The sequence below is a fragment of the Alligator sinensis genome, unplaced genomic scaffold (assembly GCF_000455745.1).
Source record: "Alligator sinensis unplaced genomic scaffold, ASM45574v1 scaffold277_1, whole genome shotgun sequence".
Classification (NCBI taxonomy): Eukaryota; Metazoa; Chordata; order Crocodylia; family Alligatoridae; genus Alligator; species Alligator sinensis.
Genome location: NW_005841899.1, coordinates 3387363 through 3405636, shown reverse-complemented (window position 1 = coordinate 3405636; position 18274 = coordinate 3387363). Strand labels below are relative to the sequence as shown.

The 18274-nt window shown below is 39.4% G+C and overlaps 1 protein-coding gene across 1 annotated transcript in view; it reads right to left on the bottom strand.

Moving 5' to 3' along the window:
* THSD7B (thrombospondin type 1 domain containing 7B) overlaps window positions 1-18274 on the bottom strand; it is a 685311-nt gene that overhangs the window by 552665 nt on the left and 114372 nt on the right. Inside the window, exon 2 of the mRNA XM_025197580.1 lies at window positions 15186-15359. Within this exon, the coding sequence (XP_025053365.1) occupies window positions 15186-15324 (139 nt within the window). The 5' untranslated portion in view covers window positions 15325-15359. The remainder of the gene's footprint in view (window positions 1-15185; window positions 15360-18274) is intronic.

Here is an 18274-nt window from a genome sequence, read left to right as displayed (position 1 = left end):
ATCACCCAAACTCATTTGCCCCTCTCAAACCTTTTCAACATGCTGCAGTTAAAACAGGAGTGGGCAATTATTTTCGCTGGCAGGCCACTTAACCAGTTTTGGTGAGCTGTCGAGGGCCGCACACACAACATCATTCAGAAGGTATCATTTTAACACATTATAGATTAAAAAAAAAACCAAATCGTATATTAAAAATGAAGCCAACTATAATATTTTAGTTCAAAAAATATTTTTTGTTCTGATGTATTTTTTGACTAGTATATACAGAGGCGATTGCATAATAGCTCAAAATAGTCTTACTCTTGTATACTGTGTATGGGAGGGTAGGGGAAGTGCGTGGTGGGATGTGGGGGGGTGCATGTGTGGGTGGGGGGCTGCCAGCACACCAGTGTCCTGGGAACCAGCAAGGGTGGGGGAGGGAAGCAGGGAGAGGCAAAGGGCGCATGCAGAAGAGCTCACTCAGGCAGTGCAGTGAAGGTGCAGTCTGTCCTTCCCCCACCCCAGTCTGATCCACACCTGTCCTTGTAGTGCTCCACATGGGGCCGAGCCTGCCCACTCCTGCCCAAGGCAGTCCACTCCACGCTGCGGCATGCTGATGGCACCACTGCAACCCTGGCCCCAGCCTTAGCCAGCATGTGGGCTTCCTGGGTGGGCTAACTTCCACCCACTTGGCCACCCACATGTGGCTGCTCATCGTGCCAGACAGGCAGAGTGGGTAGAAGGTGGCTGGGAGCTGAAGCTGGATCCCTGCGTGCTGGGGCAGGAGCTACCTGGCTGCAGATTACCCCCACATGCCACCACCTCCCCATGCTGCCTGGAGCAGTACAGCAGTGGTAGGAAGAGGAGGAGTCACTGGAGGTTGTGGGAGCTAAGCAGTACCTGGGTGGCTGCAGCGGGGGTGGGAGTAGCCCCACTGGGAAGCTGTGCGCGCTGGCCAGGGCAGGGGCCAGAGCAGTGGCATCAGCAGGTGCAGGGCAGGTGTGGGCCAGAGCATGGTGCTGGCTGCCTCAGGGAGGGCTCAGCCCCATGCAGACGACCACACGGGCAGCCGCGAGCCATGTACAATCAAATGATAGGCCAGATCTGGCCCGCAGGCTGTATTTTGCCCAGCCCTGAGTTGAAATAAGTTTCCTTTTCTGCTGCTACAAAGAAATTAACATCTATTTGTGAGATATAAAACACAGTCTTGTACTTCAGCTCCCAAATTCTTTACCACATTCAATTCCTTGCAAAAAAATAACAGGAAATGTAATTCTGATGTCATTTTAAGCAGCGTAAATGTACTTTGGATATAATTTGTTGGTTTGTTGTTTTTGGATAAAGTCTGAAACAAAAACATTCTTAACATTAACCTTTCTTTGAAAAAAAGAACTATAAAGGTAAATAGATCACGTTCGCTTAGCAGAAAAGTTTTAATCAACAGTGATTAGTGTTCAGATGGGTTACTATCCCTCAAATAAAGTATCTTAAGGTTTTATATTCATAGCTTTTGAAAATCAATTTCACTACTGCAGGTAGTGGAACGATGTTTAGAGCCCAAACCTGTAATGACTAATTGCATACTTAACTTTACACTGTTTGAGCCATCCAGCTGAGGTCAGGCTGCTGCTAAGTGTGTGCAAAGTTAGAGCCCAAACCTGTAATGACTAATTGCATGCTTAACTTTACACTGTTTGAGCCACCCAGCTGAGGTCAGACTGCTGATAAGTGTGTGCAAACTCAAGTATAGGCACATGCTTTTATAGAATCAAAGGTTTAGTTATAGAATTTGTTTAAATTAAAGTAAAGTTGTGCTAATAAATATCTAATGCCACTTAAATGGTAAGAGTGCTAAATTAAGTTTGACTAGAAATCCTGTACTGTTATATTATTGGAGTAGTATGTTACTGTGTATTACTTCCAATGCCAATGAACGGTAATATAAACATTTTATTGGAATACAGTATTTCAGCATGAGTTCACAACAAGCAGCAATATTTAAAAATGTTATACAGATCATATGGAAGGAACGACTGTAAAAAATGTGCATAAATAACGTATCTGTCATACATTGTACTTAAGACACATTCAACAAAAATTGTTCTAGAAATGTTTGGAATGTTTCAAAGTTCTTATTGTGACTATTTTATTACAATGCTTTAACTATGAAGTAATTCAGATTTTGTATCATAAGTCTATCTGCACAGATCTCTAAGGGACAAAAATATGTAATAAATCCATTTTAATAACCTTTAAAATAGCTTTTCCATGCATAAGTGCATTCACTCTAAAGTTTGATATCAGCACCACCGGGGACTACAAGTCTGTCTTCATAGAAAGCATTTGTAGAAAATCCCATATCTAACAGGTTAAAAGACCTGGGACCTTAAACCTGTGACTAGTACAGAATTTGTTATTACCTTTCATTGGTGAAACTTGTGGGGAGGGATATTTTACATCTGGAAGAAATAGAAAAATATTTTTCTTGTAGGCTGAGTTGAAAACATAGTTGTTGGATATATAAGGCGCTGGAATAAATCCAACAGGAGGGAGATTAGTGGACCAAGGACAGGTGAGATGATTTAAAGAGCAGGATAAATACCAGATATCCCATGCATCTGTATTTTATCATATGGCTGTCACTACCAGCCATATAAATACCATGATTGCATTGCATTTTAATTGCCTATTGTGCTGTAATGAATCACAATTTTCCTAATAGAGTCAATTCAAGATTTCTAATAAAAAGGATGCACTTTACACACTGAATCATTTAACTATTTTACAAATGCAATACTGTAAAATGTCAAGCATTCATTGAGATGCAATAAATTTGGGGTTATTATTGCAAATTAAATTAAACTGGAATAATTACAACTGTTGGCCACTAATACATACTTTTTGATCAACATTTCATTGCAAGAAATACACTCTAGTATGTAAATTGAATTCAGTATGTGTTTACAGTTACTGAGCCTATATTGGCATGAATCCCAATTTAAAGTTTGCAGTTAAGGGAAATGTTTATGACATTGCTTTGTAACACACACAAAGTAGTTTTTAAAGAAAAGTCACTGTAAAAGAAAAGACAGGCACAGATTTTCTGCAACAAATGGAAGAAACCAAATGTTTAATATGTTGACTAGATAAATAGCACTGGCTTGCTGGTGCTTTTCTCAGTAACAGTTGGGTACCAAGTCGTGTACGCCTTTGTGCTGCAAGGATGTCAGATCCTCATTCGTGGTGTTCCGATTGGATTCTCTTTGAACATATGCCCTTTCAAGTGAAATTAATCAATCTCTTTATCACTCCCGCAGCATCTGGAGCCATAATCATTACCCAACTGCTGAGAAAGAAATGAAACCACTAATCGCACAGGGAGTAGGGCTTAGTGTTCAGAGCAGGAAAGTTTTTATTAAGTTCTAATTTGAAAAGTGATTTTTCATGGCTAGCCTTCCAGGACATGCCACACAAAAGGAGTCTATACTTCAGCAACCATCTACTAATGATCCCCCAGCATACACAACCCATATATTTAGAACTGCAGTAATGTGGTTTTTATCATGCTTTTCTAAATTTAATAACATAATCCTAAATCATTCACACATTAAAGTATGACACCTCCTGGATGCATTTAACCATCAACTTTTCAGTTCTTTCTTTCAGAGACCCTGTGAAGTGCTACATCAGGAAGAACTGGCAGACAATGGACTGAAAACCATGTAATGTACATTAAGGACACTGTGCCTACATTCAGGTCAATCACTCCCTTTGACACTAGTAGGAATTACATATGAAAATTAAAGATGACAGTATTTGGTCCTCCAAAGTTAAGCAGCAGCCCAGGCAAACTTATTAGGTGAGCACAGTTAAGACGCACAGTACAGCTGCGACAAACAAGTGTTAAGCTACCAAGCTTTCCCCTTTCTCCCTCCCATTTTTAATCTAATACAGCTCAAATTCATGTCAATGGCAACACCTCCATTTATTTCAAAGGCAACATGACTGTATTTCAGCTATATTAAAAAACCTAGGGAAATTCTAAAGATCCGTGGGGAAGTCCACCTAGCAACTAATGGCCCCTAAAATATATGAACCATATTATCTAAGCATAGAAAATATTCTTGTGTATTTGAGGGATTTGTAATAATCTGCTTTTATATGCATGTCCCCACTAATTCTCTATTCTAAGTAGTTGGCAGTTGGATTAGGAAATGATTACCCCAACATACTGAAATAGTTCAATTAAATGGCTGAGTGAAACTCTTGCTCAAGCTAACTGAAGATATAATTATTAAAAAATACTATGGGGTTCTGAACAAGTGCAGCAGAGTAATTAAGTCTAACACTCCACTGAAACAGGCAGAATATATGACCATCCATTTTTAATGTTGTGCTCATACCTAGCAATAGAAATCTTTCCAACAGCTGCATTCAATTAAAAAAATATTAACCCTAAGGAAAAAGTACAAAAACATCTCCATCTGTTTTTCTTACCGCTCATTGTGCTTCTTTTGTAAGTGAAATATGTACAACAATGAAATCCAACAAAGTTGAATGAAAAGTACTACAATTCCAATAATAAGCTACCATTTTTTTTAAAATGAGCAATTTATAAGAAACCACTTTCACAGATTTTCCTGCATGACCCACAGTTCTGTTCCCATAGAAACTATAAAGAAAAGAAAAGGATAAGATGGCTAACATAGTTTTCCCTGTACCAAGAAAAAAGCCCTATTCTCCAAACCTATTATTGTAAGGGAGGGAAGTGGGATATTAAAAGATTAGTGTGAGAATCTCCTATGTAATCTAGTTTAAAACACCACTTATTTCCTACTTAATGTTGGTCAGAGGCATTTGTGAAGATTTTGTGTAAAAGAATTATTGAAGTTGCTTCACAAGTGTAGTAGCAAAAAATTATACATGCAAAAAGTTTTCACTATTTAGATAAGCAAGCAACCTCTATGGTCTAGTTAGGCTTCCTGGTTTCTACTGTACACCTAATACATTATTTTCAAGCATACAAAATGAAAATGGATGAAAATACTTTAGTTATTCCATGACTGATCTTTCTTCCTTGTGCATATATACTTGCATACTGATTGGCTTGGAACAGCTACTTGAGGAGAGTACAAAATGCAAGGGTGCAGAGTAATTAAATAGCTCCTACAGACAGCCAGCCTCAGGAACAAGAAGGAAAAAATCAGTTTACCACACCTCTCCCACCTTCAGGTTTCTTTGGCCATACTTTATAATTCCCTACTACTCCAGGAATAAATTTAGATGCTTCCACCTGTTACTGTTTTTTGTGTCAACTTTCTCAGAAAATAATATGCTCAATAATTCAGTCTAAATTCCCCATTTACTATAAGTTCTCTCAGTTAGTAATAAATCTAGCCTCACCTCTGTGACCACCAAAAATACTCCAGTAAGCATTTATACATGAGGATTAATCATGCAGAAGGCATGCAGGCTTCTTGTGTGGCACAGCACCCAGCTGTGCAATGTAACCATCAGGACATCAACTAGAGTGCAGATGGAGGTAGCAACAGCCTGGCGCACTGCATCCTGAAGCAGAAACACTATTCTTTCAAAAATGACCAGACTAGCTTTATGGTCTGGACTCGCTGAGGTTGAAATATAACCATTCATTCTGGGAATGTCTTGCCAGAAAAACTTCTCTCTACCAACATTACAAAGTTTTGAAGAGAAGTAATACAAGCATCTGGAATCATGGAGTAATTTTTTAATGCTTGAACAGACTAAAGCACAAAATGATTACTGGAAGAGCTGAAAGGTGGTAAGGATGGAGAGCTGGCTAAGAATAGGCACAGGAAAGTGGGAAGAAAGGCAGATCACTTAGCAGAATTAAAAAAGCTATAATGCTCTGAGTAAATATTAAAGTTTCTATTATGTCACCTTAAAGTCTCCTTGATTACCGGCGATTCAGGTAAGTGGGGAAGAGAAAGAATATGAGAAAGTAGAAGAAAGAGATGGAATAAGAAGAATGGGAGAAAGAAGAAATAAATATACTATCTGGGAAACGGGGATAGGCAGGAAGAAGGTAGGAAAGCAAGATCCAAAAAAAAAATAGGGAACAAGTCATATGAAGTGAAGAGAAAGAAGTTTGCTGTGATACCAGGTGGTTGAATTCAAAGATCCCTTCCAGTCCTATATTGATATACCACATATATTTTAAAAAGAAACAAGTACTTGTGCAAAATTAGGGTCAGAAATGATTTTGTGTACTTGTTCTTCCATCTCCCAAACTCTAGCATTAGTTTCAGGGCTCCTATTTATTTCCCTCCTGGAGATTCTTCCTTAGATCCACCCGGGAGTCTACTAGCTACTTACTATTATGATCACCTGCTTTGCGCAATTTCTCTGCCAAGTCATTCTTATATATTTAATTTGCTTTTTTCTGCAGCTTGCACTGGATTAAAGGCTTCTTTTTTTCATAATTAGCCAAAATCCGTATTTCTGATTAGTCTGCTAGATGACTGTTCCATTCACCATATGCTCCCCCGATTTGTTCCTTACTCCCAAACTAATTATTTTTGCTTATTTATCACTAAACTACAATAGTCAACTCCTGCTCTAAGCCCATCATAAATTTTAGCTAGTGAAGGTGTGGACTTTTTAATACAATTTCATCATCATCTTTAATTTTCTAAGCCTTGCTTTAGCTGTTTGGAAAAGACATCACAAAAGATTTCATATTTATCAAAATTTTGCTACCATCAAAAATATTGCAGACAACTCTCTTTACAAGCTGGGACCCCATTCCCACAAAAGTTTGACACGCATTATGCTTTACTGTATATACAAAGGAGTCACATTTACTTCAAGATATGCTTAAAAGCATAAATTAAGTTGTAATCTCTTGTGTTTTCTTTTTGGACATATTTTTGGTCTTCCTCCGATATAAATACATGAAAGCATAAAGAGGTGCAACTTTTTTCTTTGATTACTATCCATCAGATCAACAGCAGTGACAGGTCAGAATGAAGTCTTGCCACAACTTTCTGAAATGTCACCTTGCAGATTGACATGCCAGCAGTAAGACTTTCTTGAACTCCCCCTCTTTCCTCCCCTCCACACCTTTTTGAGATTAATCAAGCATTTCTTTGGCCTAGAAACCTACCTAACTGCAATTCAAATTATAAACAACGAGAGGCCATTACTAAACTACAGTTCACTCTAATGAGATCTGCAGTTGTCATGGAAAAGAATTAAATATTGGGATACTGAATTAAATATTATTTTGCTTCTAACAGTTAAGATCCTGTCCTATACTCCAAAGAATAAGAGCCAAAATCAAACAGAATTCTCCTGTCTTGTTTTACTGTCCACTGCTTCATCTGATCTTTTCTTTTAACCTCATATACCAAGTATTGTACCCTCATATACTATTTTCTGTTTTAATTGTGTGTATATGGGTACAACAGATAATCTTATTGTATATTTTAACAAAAAAATGCTAAATTATGAAACTATGTTATTATTAAGAATTTTTATTATTCATTTTATTATACTGTTTCAGCAAAAGCTGTAAACAAATTACTACTACCACCACAACTTTCTGCATTGTATCACTTGCATGGTTTCACTTACCTTTAACCATTTTATTCTATTTACCTCTTGACTGAGGCTCTTGTTACACATTACACTTGGCACATACTAATTTTAATTGGTTATAAAATGACCACGTACTTTGAGCAGTCACACTTTAAGGCTTAATAACGCCTGTAATGTGCACTGCTCTGACCTGGCAAACAGGGGTATGGCTAGAAGCTAAGCTGGCTCTGTGCCTGCCCACCACGCCTGCTCTCAGGGGTAGGGCAGGTGGCCCAGACTGCGGGCAGCTGGGGGCTGGCACAGTCACATCAAGTCTGCCAGCCCCTGCCTAGGTCCCCAGTGTCCGCTGGCCTGGATCAAGCCAGCTGATGCCCCCTGCCCCACAGAGCTTCCCCTCTGCCCCCCAGCCCTCACAGTTCACACCCACCATGTCCCCTAGCTTACCTGCACTGCCCTGAGGCACCAGGCAGAGAAGGAGAACCCACTTGCCCAGCCACTGACACTGCCACCACCAGGCCACTACTGCTCTCCAAGCTGAATCCAGCCCAGAGAGCAGCACAGGCAGTGGACAGATTCCTCTTCCCTGCTTGCTCCATTGGGACAGTGCTGGAAATTGCAGGGAAGCCAGAAGCAGCTTGAGGGTGGCGAGTGGGGATTTGGGGAATGGGGCAAACCTGGGAGTATGGTCAGGTGTAAGGGTGGCAAAATGGGCCCAATCTGAACCAACAGGGGTGGGCAGTGCAGCAGATTTGATCCAGGTTGGTTGTGGGGAGGAAGTGAGGCAGCAAAGCAGGCTTGATCGGGGCGGGGGGGGGCGGGAAGGTGCAGCAGGCCCAATCTGGGCTGGCATGGGGTGGTAGGTAGTACCCCCTCCTCCCCACCATGTAACCTACCCCGCCCACCACTGGCCCAGATCAAATCTGCTGCACCGCACCCCACCCCACACTGGCTGAGATTGGGCCCACCCCTGTGACTCCCCCACCCCCACTCCCCGTAGGTCCTGGCTTACCTGCAACTCCAGCAGAGCAAGCATGGAAGAAAAACCTGCCTTTAGGCTCAGCCCAGAGAGCAGTAGTGGGCCAGTGGCAGCAGTGGTGGTGGTAGTGGCAGCTGGGTTCCCCCTCTCTGTCTGCTCCCCCAGGACAGTGCCACCTGTGTAAATAAGCCGAGGAACATGGGGGATGGGGTTGAGCCATGACTGCCGGGGGAGCCCCAAGGGCCAGGGGGAACCCAGGGGAGGGGGAAACAGGGGAGACAGGGAGTCTCAAGGGGCAGGGAAGGAGCTTCAGGGGCAGGAAGGGGAGATGGGAGAAGCCCTAGGGCCCAGGAAGAGCCCAGAATAGGAGAGGACGGGGGATTATTACCTTCAGGGCAGAGCTGAGACCCAGCAGGCTCATTGCATGCCATGCCAAGGCAGAGCTGAAACTCAGCAGGCTCATTGCATGCCATGCCAGGGCAGAGCTGAAACTCAGCAGGCTAACTCCATGGGTTGAGTAAGGTAGGTACTGACAGACCCTTTTCTAAATGAATAGCAGTTTAGTTTAAATGAATACTGTGGGAGAGGGGAAGCTGAGCCATGGAGCAGTGGTCAGGAACAGTGGGCAGAGGTGGGGTAGTTGGGGAGTGAGATGGCTTGCCAGTGCTAAAAGTCACTTGCCTGTACTCATTAGTGGTTAACCGGCTTATTTAACTGCTCTCCTTGCACCAGTCCTTGCCAGGCAGCTGAGTGCACAGAAGTGCTAAAGCAAGCAAGGTGCTCAGAGCGGCCAGGGTATGCTGCACCTGTACCCCTTGGGGGTAGGAAGGAGTGTTGGCTTGGGACCACCACCACCTCCTAGGGCAGCATTTCTCAGGAGGGTTGAAAGTTGGTCCATGGAGAAAAGGAGTGGGAAGGGCTGGGAACTATCCATCCTGAAAAGCTGGAGGAATGAAAATAAAGTGTTTTATCTCCCTGGAGCAAACTAACAATTCCCTAAAATGACCTCGATGAAACGGACAAAAGACAACCCTAACTTGAATTGGAGAGTGAAACATTTAGAGGGTATATAGCACAGATTAACACTCTTTAACAAGTAAACGCTCCTGTTTTAAGTGCTTTTATGATAGTTTAAAAGGAACCGATAAAACCACGCCAATATGTCCTTGGTTTTTCTCTATTTATCATTCCCTGCATTCAGGTGCATGCTGCCATATTTCCTTTCCAGGTTCAATGCTTACACATAGCCAAACTATGACTATACAGACAGACAGAGGTCAACGGCTGAACTACTTTTAGTTAAACTTTTCATGAAACATGCATCACTAGGCTGAGAAAAAATTATGAAAGGAATGCTACTAGTGTGATATGGTGACAAAAGATGTATTAAGCAAGGTCGTTCCAGTTTAAAAAAAAAAAAAAATCAGAAAATATTATCATCATTATAAAAGGCAATGGTAAGTCCTCAGCTAGAATACTGTATATGATTTTGCTGGCCCATCTACAGAAGAAATTAATTCAAACTGGAATGTGTAAAGAGATCAGCACACTTATGAATTATCTAAATAATCTGGAAAGGAAATGTTCCTCTCCCTGAAAAGGACTATCAAAATTCAAGGCTTGGTATCTCATTAATCCAGTATTTAAAATCCTTTCTGTAAAACAAAGAGAAACCATAAAGCAGTGATTCTCAACAAGGATGCCACGGCACCCTGGAAAGCCTTCAGATCTTTCCAAGGGCATCATGGGGTGCCATGCAATGCTGGCACTGTTGGGTGTGCCAACACGATTCACAAGCGAAACCCAGAGATTCCAAACAGGACCGTGCGCGCCTGCTCTGCTCTTTCTGCATTCTCTGCAACAAAAGAATCACTATATTATTATTCTATAGTCAAAAAAAGGAATGAAAACAAAGAGCTGGAATTTTCCAAGGGGTCCCTTGAGTCTAAAAAGGTTGAGAACGCTGCCATAAAGGTTTGACTTGTTCAGGATGCAAATACAACCAGGAAGCGAGCATCAGGTAGAGAGCTATCTAAGCAGAAGGAAAGTGTTGGCTCAATAACACGATGGTACTGCTAAATAAGAGCCATGAATAAATTTAGAGTAGAAATTAGATGGAATATGCGTCGGGAGGAAGAGAAACAAAATAACTAGCTTTAAGACAGTGTTTTATGATCTGTTGAACAGGAGTATATTACACGGTTGTCTGCAACAGCAGGGTATTGGTCCCTATAACCCAGGATTCAACAATCCAGTCTTATGTTCTTGACACAGTGAAAAAAGTTATGAGCGATCAAAAAGTAAAATTCAGGTGAAAGCTTTTCAACCCTAAACATATTGTAACAACTGCTCCCATTAGAACAATACTATTAAATTGAGCTATAATAAATTTAAAAAAACAAAAAACAAAAACAAAAAAAAACACTCTCCCAGTTCAAACTGAGTAAGAAGATTCTCCTACACTAACACAACATTAATCCATTTGGAGTTTAACATACACAAAGTAAGTACTCTATGCCCCACTGGGGCATCCTCTAGTGTGATCTGAAGTCAGTGAAGACGGAGCTTTCATCTTTCAGGTGCGCTCTAAATTCAGGGCAAAAAAACTTCAGATGCCAAATATTTTGCTCCGTTTTTTAAGGAATTTTGGCTATTGGGCGAAATCCTGGTCTAGTGAAGTCAATGACAAAATTCTGCCTGAATTCAATAAAATTAGAATTTCACCGTTTCATTCTATAAATGAATTGGTCTCGAGAAAATTATTTAGCCTACAGTATTATGTCTATACATGAGAGAATTATGGTAGAAGATGCCCTCTGTTTCACAGAAGGAATTTGAAATGATGGATTAATGAGATGCCAAGCCTTGACTCTTGATAGGGAGAGGAATTCTCTCTTTCCAGATTATTTACAAGATCATTTCCAAGTCGGCTGATCATTTAAACAGATTTACAGAACTGTTTTCTAAATAACACTACTATTTCCATGTGGTGAAAAGATGCTAAGAATATCTTTCCTTGGACAACTGCTTCAGATGAGACAGGATATCATAAGAGGATCTCTGAGATCTCTTCCCTCATTTTCACAAATACTTTTGAGATACAAAGGCACAGTCAGAGAGAGAACATGTTGCTACAAATATGTGGGTAATATGGGGAGCTGTAGGCATCACAAGTGGTATCTGCTAGTGGGAATAAGCTACATCCTGCAGGTCCAGCAACTCAGTGCTGTCTATGAAGGATAATTTTTGAAGCAACATTTCTCTGTGAATTCCCTCAGCCATTTTAAATTCATATTTAACTAGTCTCATTGTTTACAAATCACTAAAAGTATTTCTTTATTTTTCACATATTTTAAGTTGAAGCGTCATGTCACAGTTTGCAAAGTAAAAGATAAAAACTGCCTTGTGGGAATCCATAAAGGCATGTATTTTTTGTTTATAGTTAAAAAATAATTTAATTTTCATTGTTAAAACAACATAGTAGCCATATCTGTTTTAAATAAATTCTACATATTTTTTCAGATTGTGCAAGAGAAGAAGATAATTAAAATGACAAAATACTCAGATTACTAATTGGATATTGAATATTGTTGTGAACAATATTCATTTACAAGAGTTTAAAGGCAATTAAATTTTCTCAAAATTTTATTACTAACAGTTCTTCATCAGCAATTAATACATTAAAAATCTGCAGTCATTTAAGCACGCAGATAAGGTTAACTGGTATAATTATTACTTTTGTCTGTAGGCTTGTGGTCACACAATGGGCTTGGGGAAAGCAGCATCTTGAAAGCAAAAGATAAAGCATACTGCTATTAATGTATCCTCGCTAAAACTAAGAACTAAAAAATACTGATTCTAAATAAAGGGAGGGAGGTGCAAGGACAGCATCTGGCATACAACCTATTTAAAATCTTTTGAATAGCTCAAAGAAGGGAACTTCATAATCTACATGAAAGTCACATTTATCAGGTTGTTTGTTTTTTTTTTAAATATAGGACCAATGTTATTAGCAACTACATTGACTGAATGGAGCCATTCTCACTTATATCAAAGTTCATTTTGGTCTACAGAGCCCAACCTTTAAATGTGGCCTGTTTATAAAGACATTCAAACTAGAGTTTAGGCAAGGAGACTCCCAACTGATACACTTTAGCATGAAACAAATGTTTTTAATATCCAATTGAGAACCTCATGAGTATATCCATTACTTTTCTACTGTGAAAAGAGAATTTTCCTGCTGTATAACTTTTATGTTAAAAATTGTGACTTTAAGAAAATGATCAAAATTAATTCAAGTAATTTCCTGTACTGTAAGAGTATCAGTATGAACAGGATATGCACACAAGCAAACCCCACTAAGTGACAAATATTCAAGGTAAGTTAATACTGCATTGTAGTTGAAATGTAAGAAAAATAAAAGTAAAGAAATTAAAGTTATGAGCCCACAGATTCCTGAACTACATCATATTACATGTACATAACTACCAATAAGGCTAAGTGAAAGGCATGAAAAAGTCTGAGACTGAATCAACTCAATCTTCACAGGTTAGTATAAGCTGGTTTCTGATCACTGATACCAGCTTGTGTGTAATGTCTGTCCCAAGCCCAGAAGTTTAGTGCACATAAGCCACTTTCAAAATGCCCAAAACTAGTGAAGATAAACCTAGATGGATGTAGTATCAGACTTAACTGATTTAAGTTAAATCGGTTTACTGAACTTCTGGCCCAGATCCCCTCCAGATTTAAGTCAACTCAGTGCCCCATCATCCCATGATGCTTTGCACCTCCCCTGCAAATTCCCCCTCGCAGGGTGGGTGGACTAGCAAACAAACAGTCTGCTCCAGCCGAGCAGGGAGGCATACTCTAACATGCCCGAACTTCTGGCCTGGGCCACTGTAGGCATGTGGTTGCATTTCCAGAATCCAAAGTGAATATCTGTTCACTTGCTTATCAGTTCAATTTACACAGCTTTGATTAACCTGTGAAGACTGAATCGATTCAGCCTCGGGCTTTTTCACTGTCTGTACTTAGCCCTGCCGTGTTACAGATTTGAACTGGTTTCTGATCACTTACACTGGTTTACATGTAATTTCTGTCCCTGGCCTAGAAGACTTGACTAAGTTAACCAGATGACAACCCAGACCAGTAAAATGGACCACAGTCCAAAACAACAGCTGCTGTGGCCAACCTGCTGTTTCAGAATATCCATTCGTGATTGATCAGACATTGTGTATAAAAACATCAGCAAAATCCATATTTACTCCACCTTTTACTAGTCTCTCCTTCTGGCCATCAAGAAAGTTATTACTTCTTTCAGAAATCAACTCATGATTCAGCAGCAGAACTAACTCTTCCCACTAAGGACTGCCTGATACAATAATGTTCTCTCTCTCTAGCAAACAGATTGGTACTTTTATTATTAAGTCTGGTCTTGCATCATTTGTTTCTTTTTTATTATTATTTTTCTTTTCTCTTTTCTGCATCCTAATGAATACTCTGGCATGATTTCCAAGTGTGTACACCATGAAATCAAACAGGCCATAATAGCAGCCCTAAACCTTATTTAACTGCTTCTTGTTTGACAATGACATGTCATCATGTTAACACCTTTTTGATTCCATGGGCTCACTTACTCCATCTAAATTAATGCAACATCTATACCTTCCCAAACATTTCCTTAAAACAGAATAGAAAGCAAACTTAATTGAGATTAATTGTATCTGAAAAATGCACATAAGGCTAAATTAGAAATGCACACAAATGAGAGCCATGTGTATAATTATCCACAGGGAGAGGATTTCAATGCGTTTGCCTCATTTTCTGTTCAAGTTCACTGCATTCAATTTTAATGTATATGCTTTAAAACAACTTTACAATCGTTCCATTTTCAAAACAAAAAGAATCTCTGATTATAAAAAGTAGAAAATATTGCAAAGGTGTCAAAATCATCCAGCCCCACAGATCCCAGAGTAGCTAGAATGGGCCCTGTGTGTGGCACAGTCTGGCCAGAGCAGTACCCGCACTGCACACAGTGCCTGCCCTGCCAGACTGCACCACAGGTAGCATCAGCCCAAGCAGCTCTGGAACCGCGCTGCATGCGCACCTGCTCCAGCCAGTCCAGAACCTGGGCTGCACATGGCCTGACCAACTGGAGCAGCATCATGTTGAAAGATTTTTGTTTAACTTTGTCTGCACTTAGACATCCCGGGCAGAACTGACCTTGTAAAAGTATTAAATAAGAAGAGGTGAGCCAAGAGTAAAAACGTCAGACTCAGGTCATTTGAAAAACTTTAGTACAACCTTTTCATACAATTATTTATAAATATTGGTGAAAAAATTCAAGGAAGCATCATTGAAAGATGACAACAGCTTGTATGCAATGAAATTTCTAAAATTAAAAACATTATGGAAACCCAGACCTATATTAAACAATCACCACTGAGCACAGTTCCCCAGTGAACAAGATGACAATTACCTAGAGGGGAAAAAAACATTTCATAAAAAAAAAGAATAAAACTAGATGAAAACACTATTAGGCTCTTTTTTCTTTTTCTTTTTTTTTAGTTTTTTATTTTGTGTAATCAGCATATGTAAAGGTACCCCATTTCTCAAATTAGGAAACAGGAAGTAAGGGTATGTTCATTCCTACCTGTTTTCCAAACAAATTGATGATCTTTCCTGGCTTCCAAAACAGCTGTTTGTAATATTAAGAGAGCAAATAAAAGCAAAAACTTCCTCATGCTCTGCCATGCCCAATGAGCAGAAACCCAGTTTTCTCTTAGAAACATACTTCAGCTAATTCAGTGTCTTCTCTTCTCTAGTCCTAGAATTGAGAGAAAAGAAAAGAAATTAGTTGTTTGCTAAAATACATACAGACATACATACTCATACATATATCTACATATATGTACATACATAGATATAGTTCTTCTGGTAACTAATCCACAAAGGATTCATCTGTTACAGGCATTTCAAAGGTTCATGCTCAAACTATAGAAAAGTCAGGCTTTTAGCTCCCAGAGGTTCAAATCCTAGGTATTACTGACAATAGTGGATATCATAAAACCCTTTGGTAAACTTTAAAAGAGATCTGCCGGTGCAAACGAGTCTCTCTCTGAGTCAAAGAGGTCTACGTGAGAATTCTGTACAACTCATTTTATCTGTTCAGTCTGTTTACTGCTAACATACACATGACCAGGGTATTCCATGCGTTACAGACAGCTAAACCACGGTTGGAGTCGGATGCAAATGGCTAAATTCAGTTCTAAACACAGATCCCAATTCCTACGAATTTGAATACTGAGATAAAATGTTTGCAATATGAGCTCATCTCTACATACTTTATAAATAGTTTATAGTGAAAACTGGCATTAAAACTAGAATTGACTGTGAAACTTGCACCAAAATTGTTTTGATTTTGTTTTTCTTTGTTTTTTAACAAGACTATGACAATTTGTTAAAACCAAAGCCTTCTGCAGGAACCTAGAGCCATTTATGACCAAAAAGTCACTCAAACTTTGGATAGAATTTTTAATCAATATCAGAGACACATCCCAACCCCAATCCCAGACAACCTAAAAGTTTGAGCACTCATAAGAGACCTATGTTAAATTCGATGTTCTTCCTCACTTTGGCCAGACAAGCAGCTATTCTGAGGTTGGACTCACTCATGCTTTGCTGTTAGAACGCAGACTGAAACTTGCTCACATATATTCTGGTGGGCAAGGCTATAGAAATCATCTCAAAACTCTCTTGTTGGAGATCTTCCACTTTGAATAAATGCTTAAAATATTTATTAGGCCACAGAGTACCCCAAATCATTCACCAGTGGGATGTGACAGACCCAAATTCAAAGTCCTGCTCCAATATGTAATAAAGTTGTATGTACAAAGTGAAATGGCTCCAAACTAGAGCGATTCAGATATACCCAATTCAGAATAGCCTAGTGTCACTGACCATAAATCTGCATTCAGATCAGGGACTTAAATCTCAACCAACAGTGCCCTAATAACCAGGCTATCCTAAGAGTGTTTCTCTCATTTTTTCAAAAAAAAAAAAAAAAAAATCAAAGATCTTAGGTTCATCAAAGTACAAAACTCAAAAATTTTCAAAATCTGAAAAACTTTCACTGAACAGGAAAAACATTTTCCATTCCCATTCACTGGATGAGAAAACCATTTCCCATACAGCTCTACTCATAAATAAAAACAAATGTCTAATCTGAAGGTAAAATTAAAGTTTACCCTATGTGTATTTCTTCTCCTAAAAGATTGGCTTTTATATTTAGATTACATTAAGATTACCTACACACCTATATCTATCACTGGTCATTTCTCCCAAATTCCTTAGACCTAAATCTCCCATCTGAACAGGGCAAGCAGAAGAACTGGATTCTTGTGCAACAGATAATTTTAATGAAAATTACCAAAATGATGACAGTAATCAGATATTAAGGTTCAATTCTGAAATTCCATTACATTTCCAACCTTATAAAAGCAGCATTATAGCACATAATACACAGCATAGTTCTTGATAAGGAGTCAGAGATAAACCTGAAAACATGTATAGTGGATATACAGCAAAACTTTTAATTTGAAGATTTATTTAAATTATTCTGAAACATTTTCTATCACGATAAACTCATGCAATTATATTTAATCAGATATTGACTAACTGCAGTAGAAGATATAATATTATATCTGCTATCTAGTATAGTTCCTTTTTATATTTTAGCTGCATAGCAAATTGCAAAACCTGAAAAGTTGTCAAATTGACCCAGCTGAATAATGCAGGCAATGAAAGTAGTTGCTTCCATTTCCCCAAGTTTTCTGGGTTAAATTTATAACATACAGTTTCAAGTTGAATTCAGGATGCAAAGCTTGTTTTGAAAGCAGAAAAAAAATAGTAGTAAACCCCCCTCTCTTTACCTACAGCTAAGTCTTGAAACATATGAGGTCACATAAAGAACCAGAGCAGCTTTAAGCAAGCTTGGTGCTGAGCTAATCAATCCCAACAGTCAGGCCTAGTGTAGAAGTGAGGTATAAGGACTCTGAATTTTATTCCTTGGAAGAAGGGTGTGGGTTCAATGCAATGCATTGGGGAAAACCTTAGGAGAGACAGTGACATAAAGCCAGTGACCCCCAATCTTCACTGGCTCATGAACAACAGTACTGAACAAGTAAGACCTTGTGGACAACATACTTTACTCTTCCTGGTAACCTCAGTTTTAAGTCACATTTCCTGTCGCTGTGAGCAATAGTAAAGGGTCTCGGGCAAAAGGCTGCCTGCAAGACACAGACTGGTACCTGCTGCACTAGGTCATACTACAATTAACTCTATATCTGTCACCTATATGGACAAATCCCAACCTCCCACAGTGATGGTGAGATGGGATGTTTCCCCTAATCTCATTCCCAGCATTGTGGCCACCACATATGACAGCAAATGGAATCCTAGACTCCCCGCGCGGAGGAAGGCAAGGCAGTTTAGCAGCACCTATCATGCTTAACTTCAAAATTGCAAGACTTTACATACACATGTATATTAATGTACAGTATTAAAGTACGTTCTGGATCAAAACCAGAAGGCTCAGCATCTTACAGGATCATGTCTTATGCAGGCGCGATCCTAATGAACTCCTAGGTCCAAGTAGCGTTCCAATTACAGGGAACTCAGTCAAACTCTCTACATAGTGAAACTGAATAAAGTCAGGCTAGGGCCTTCAGTGAAATATCTTCT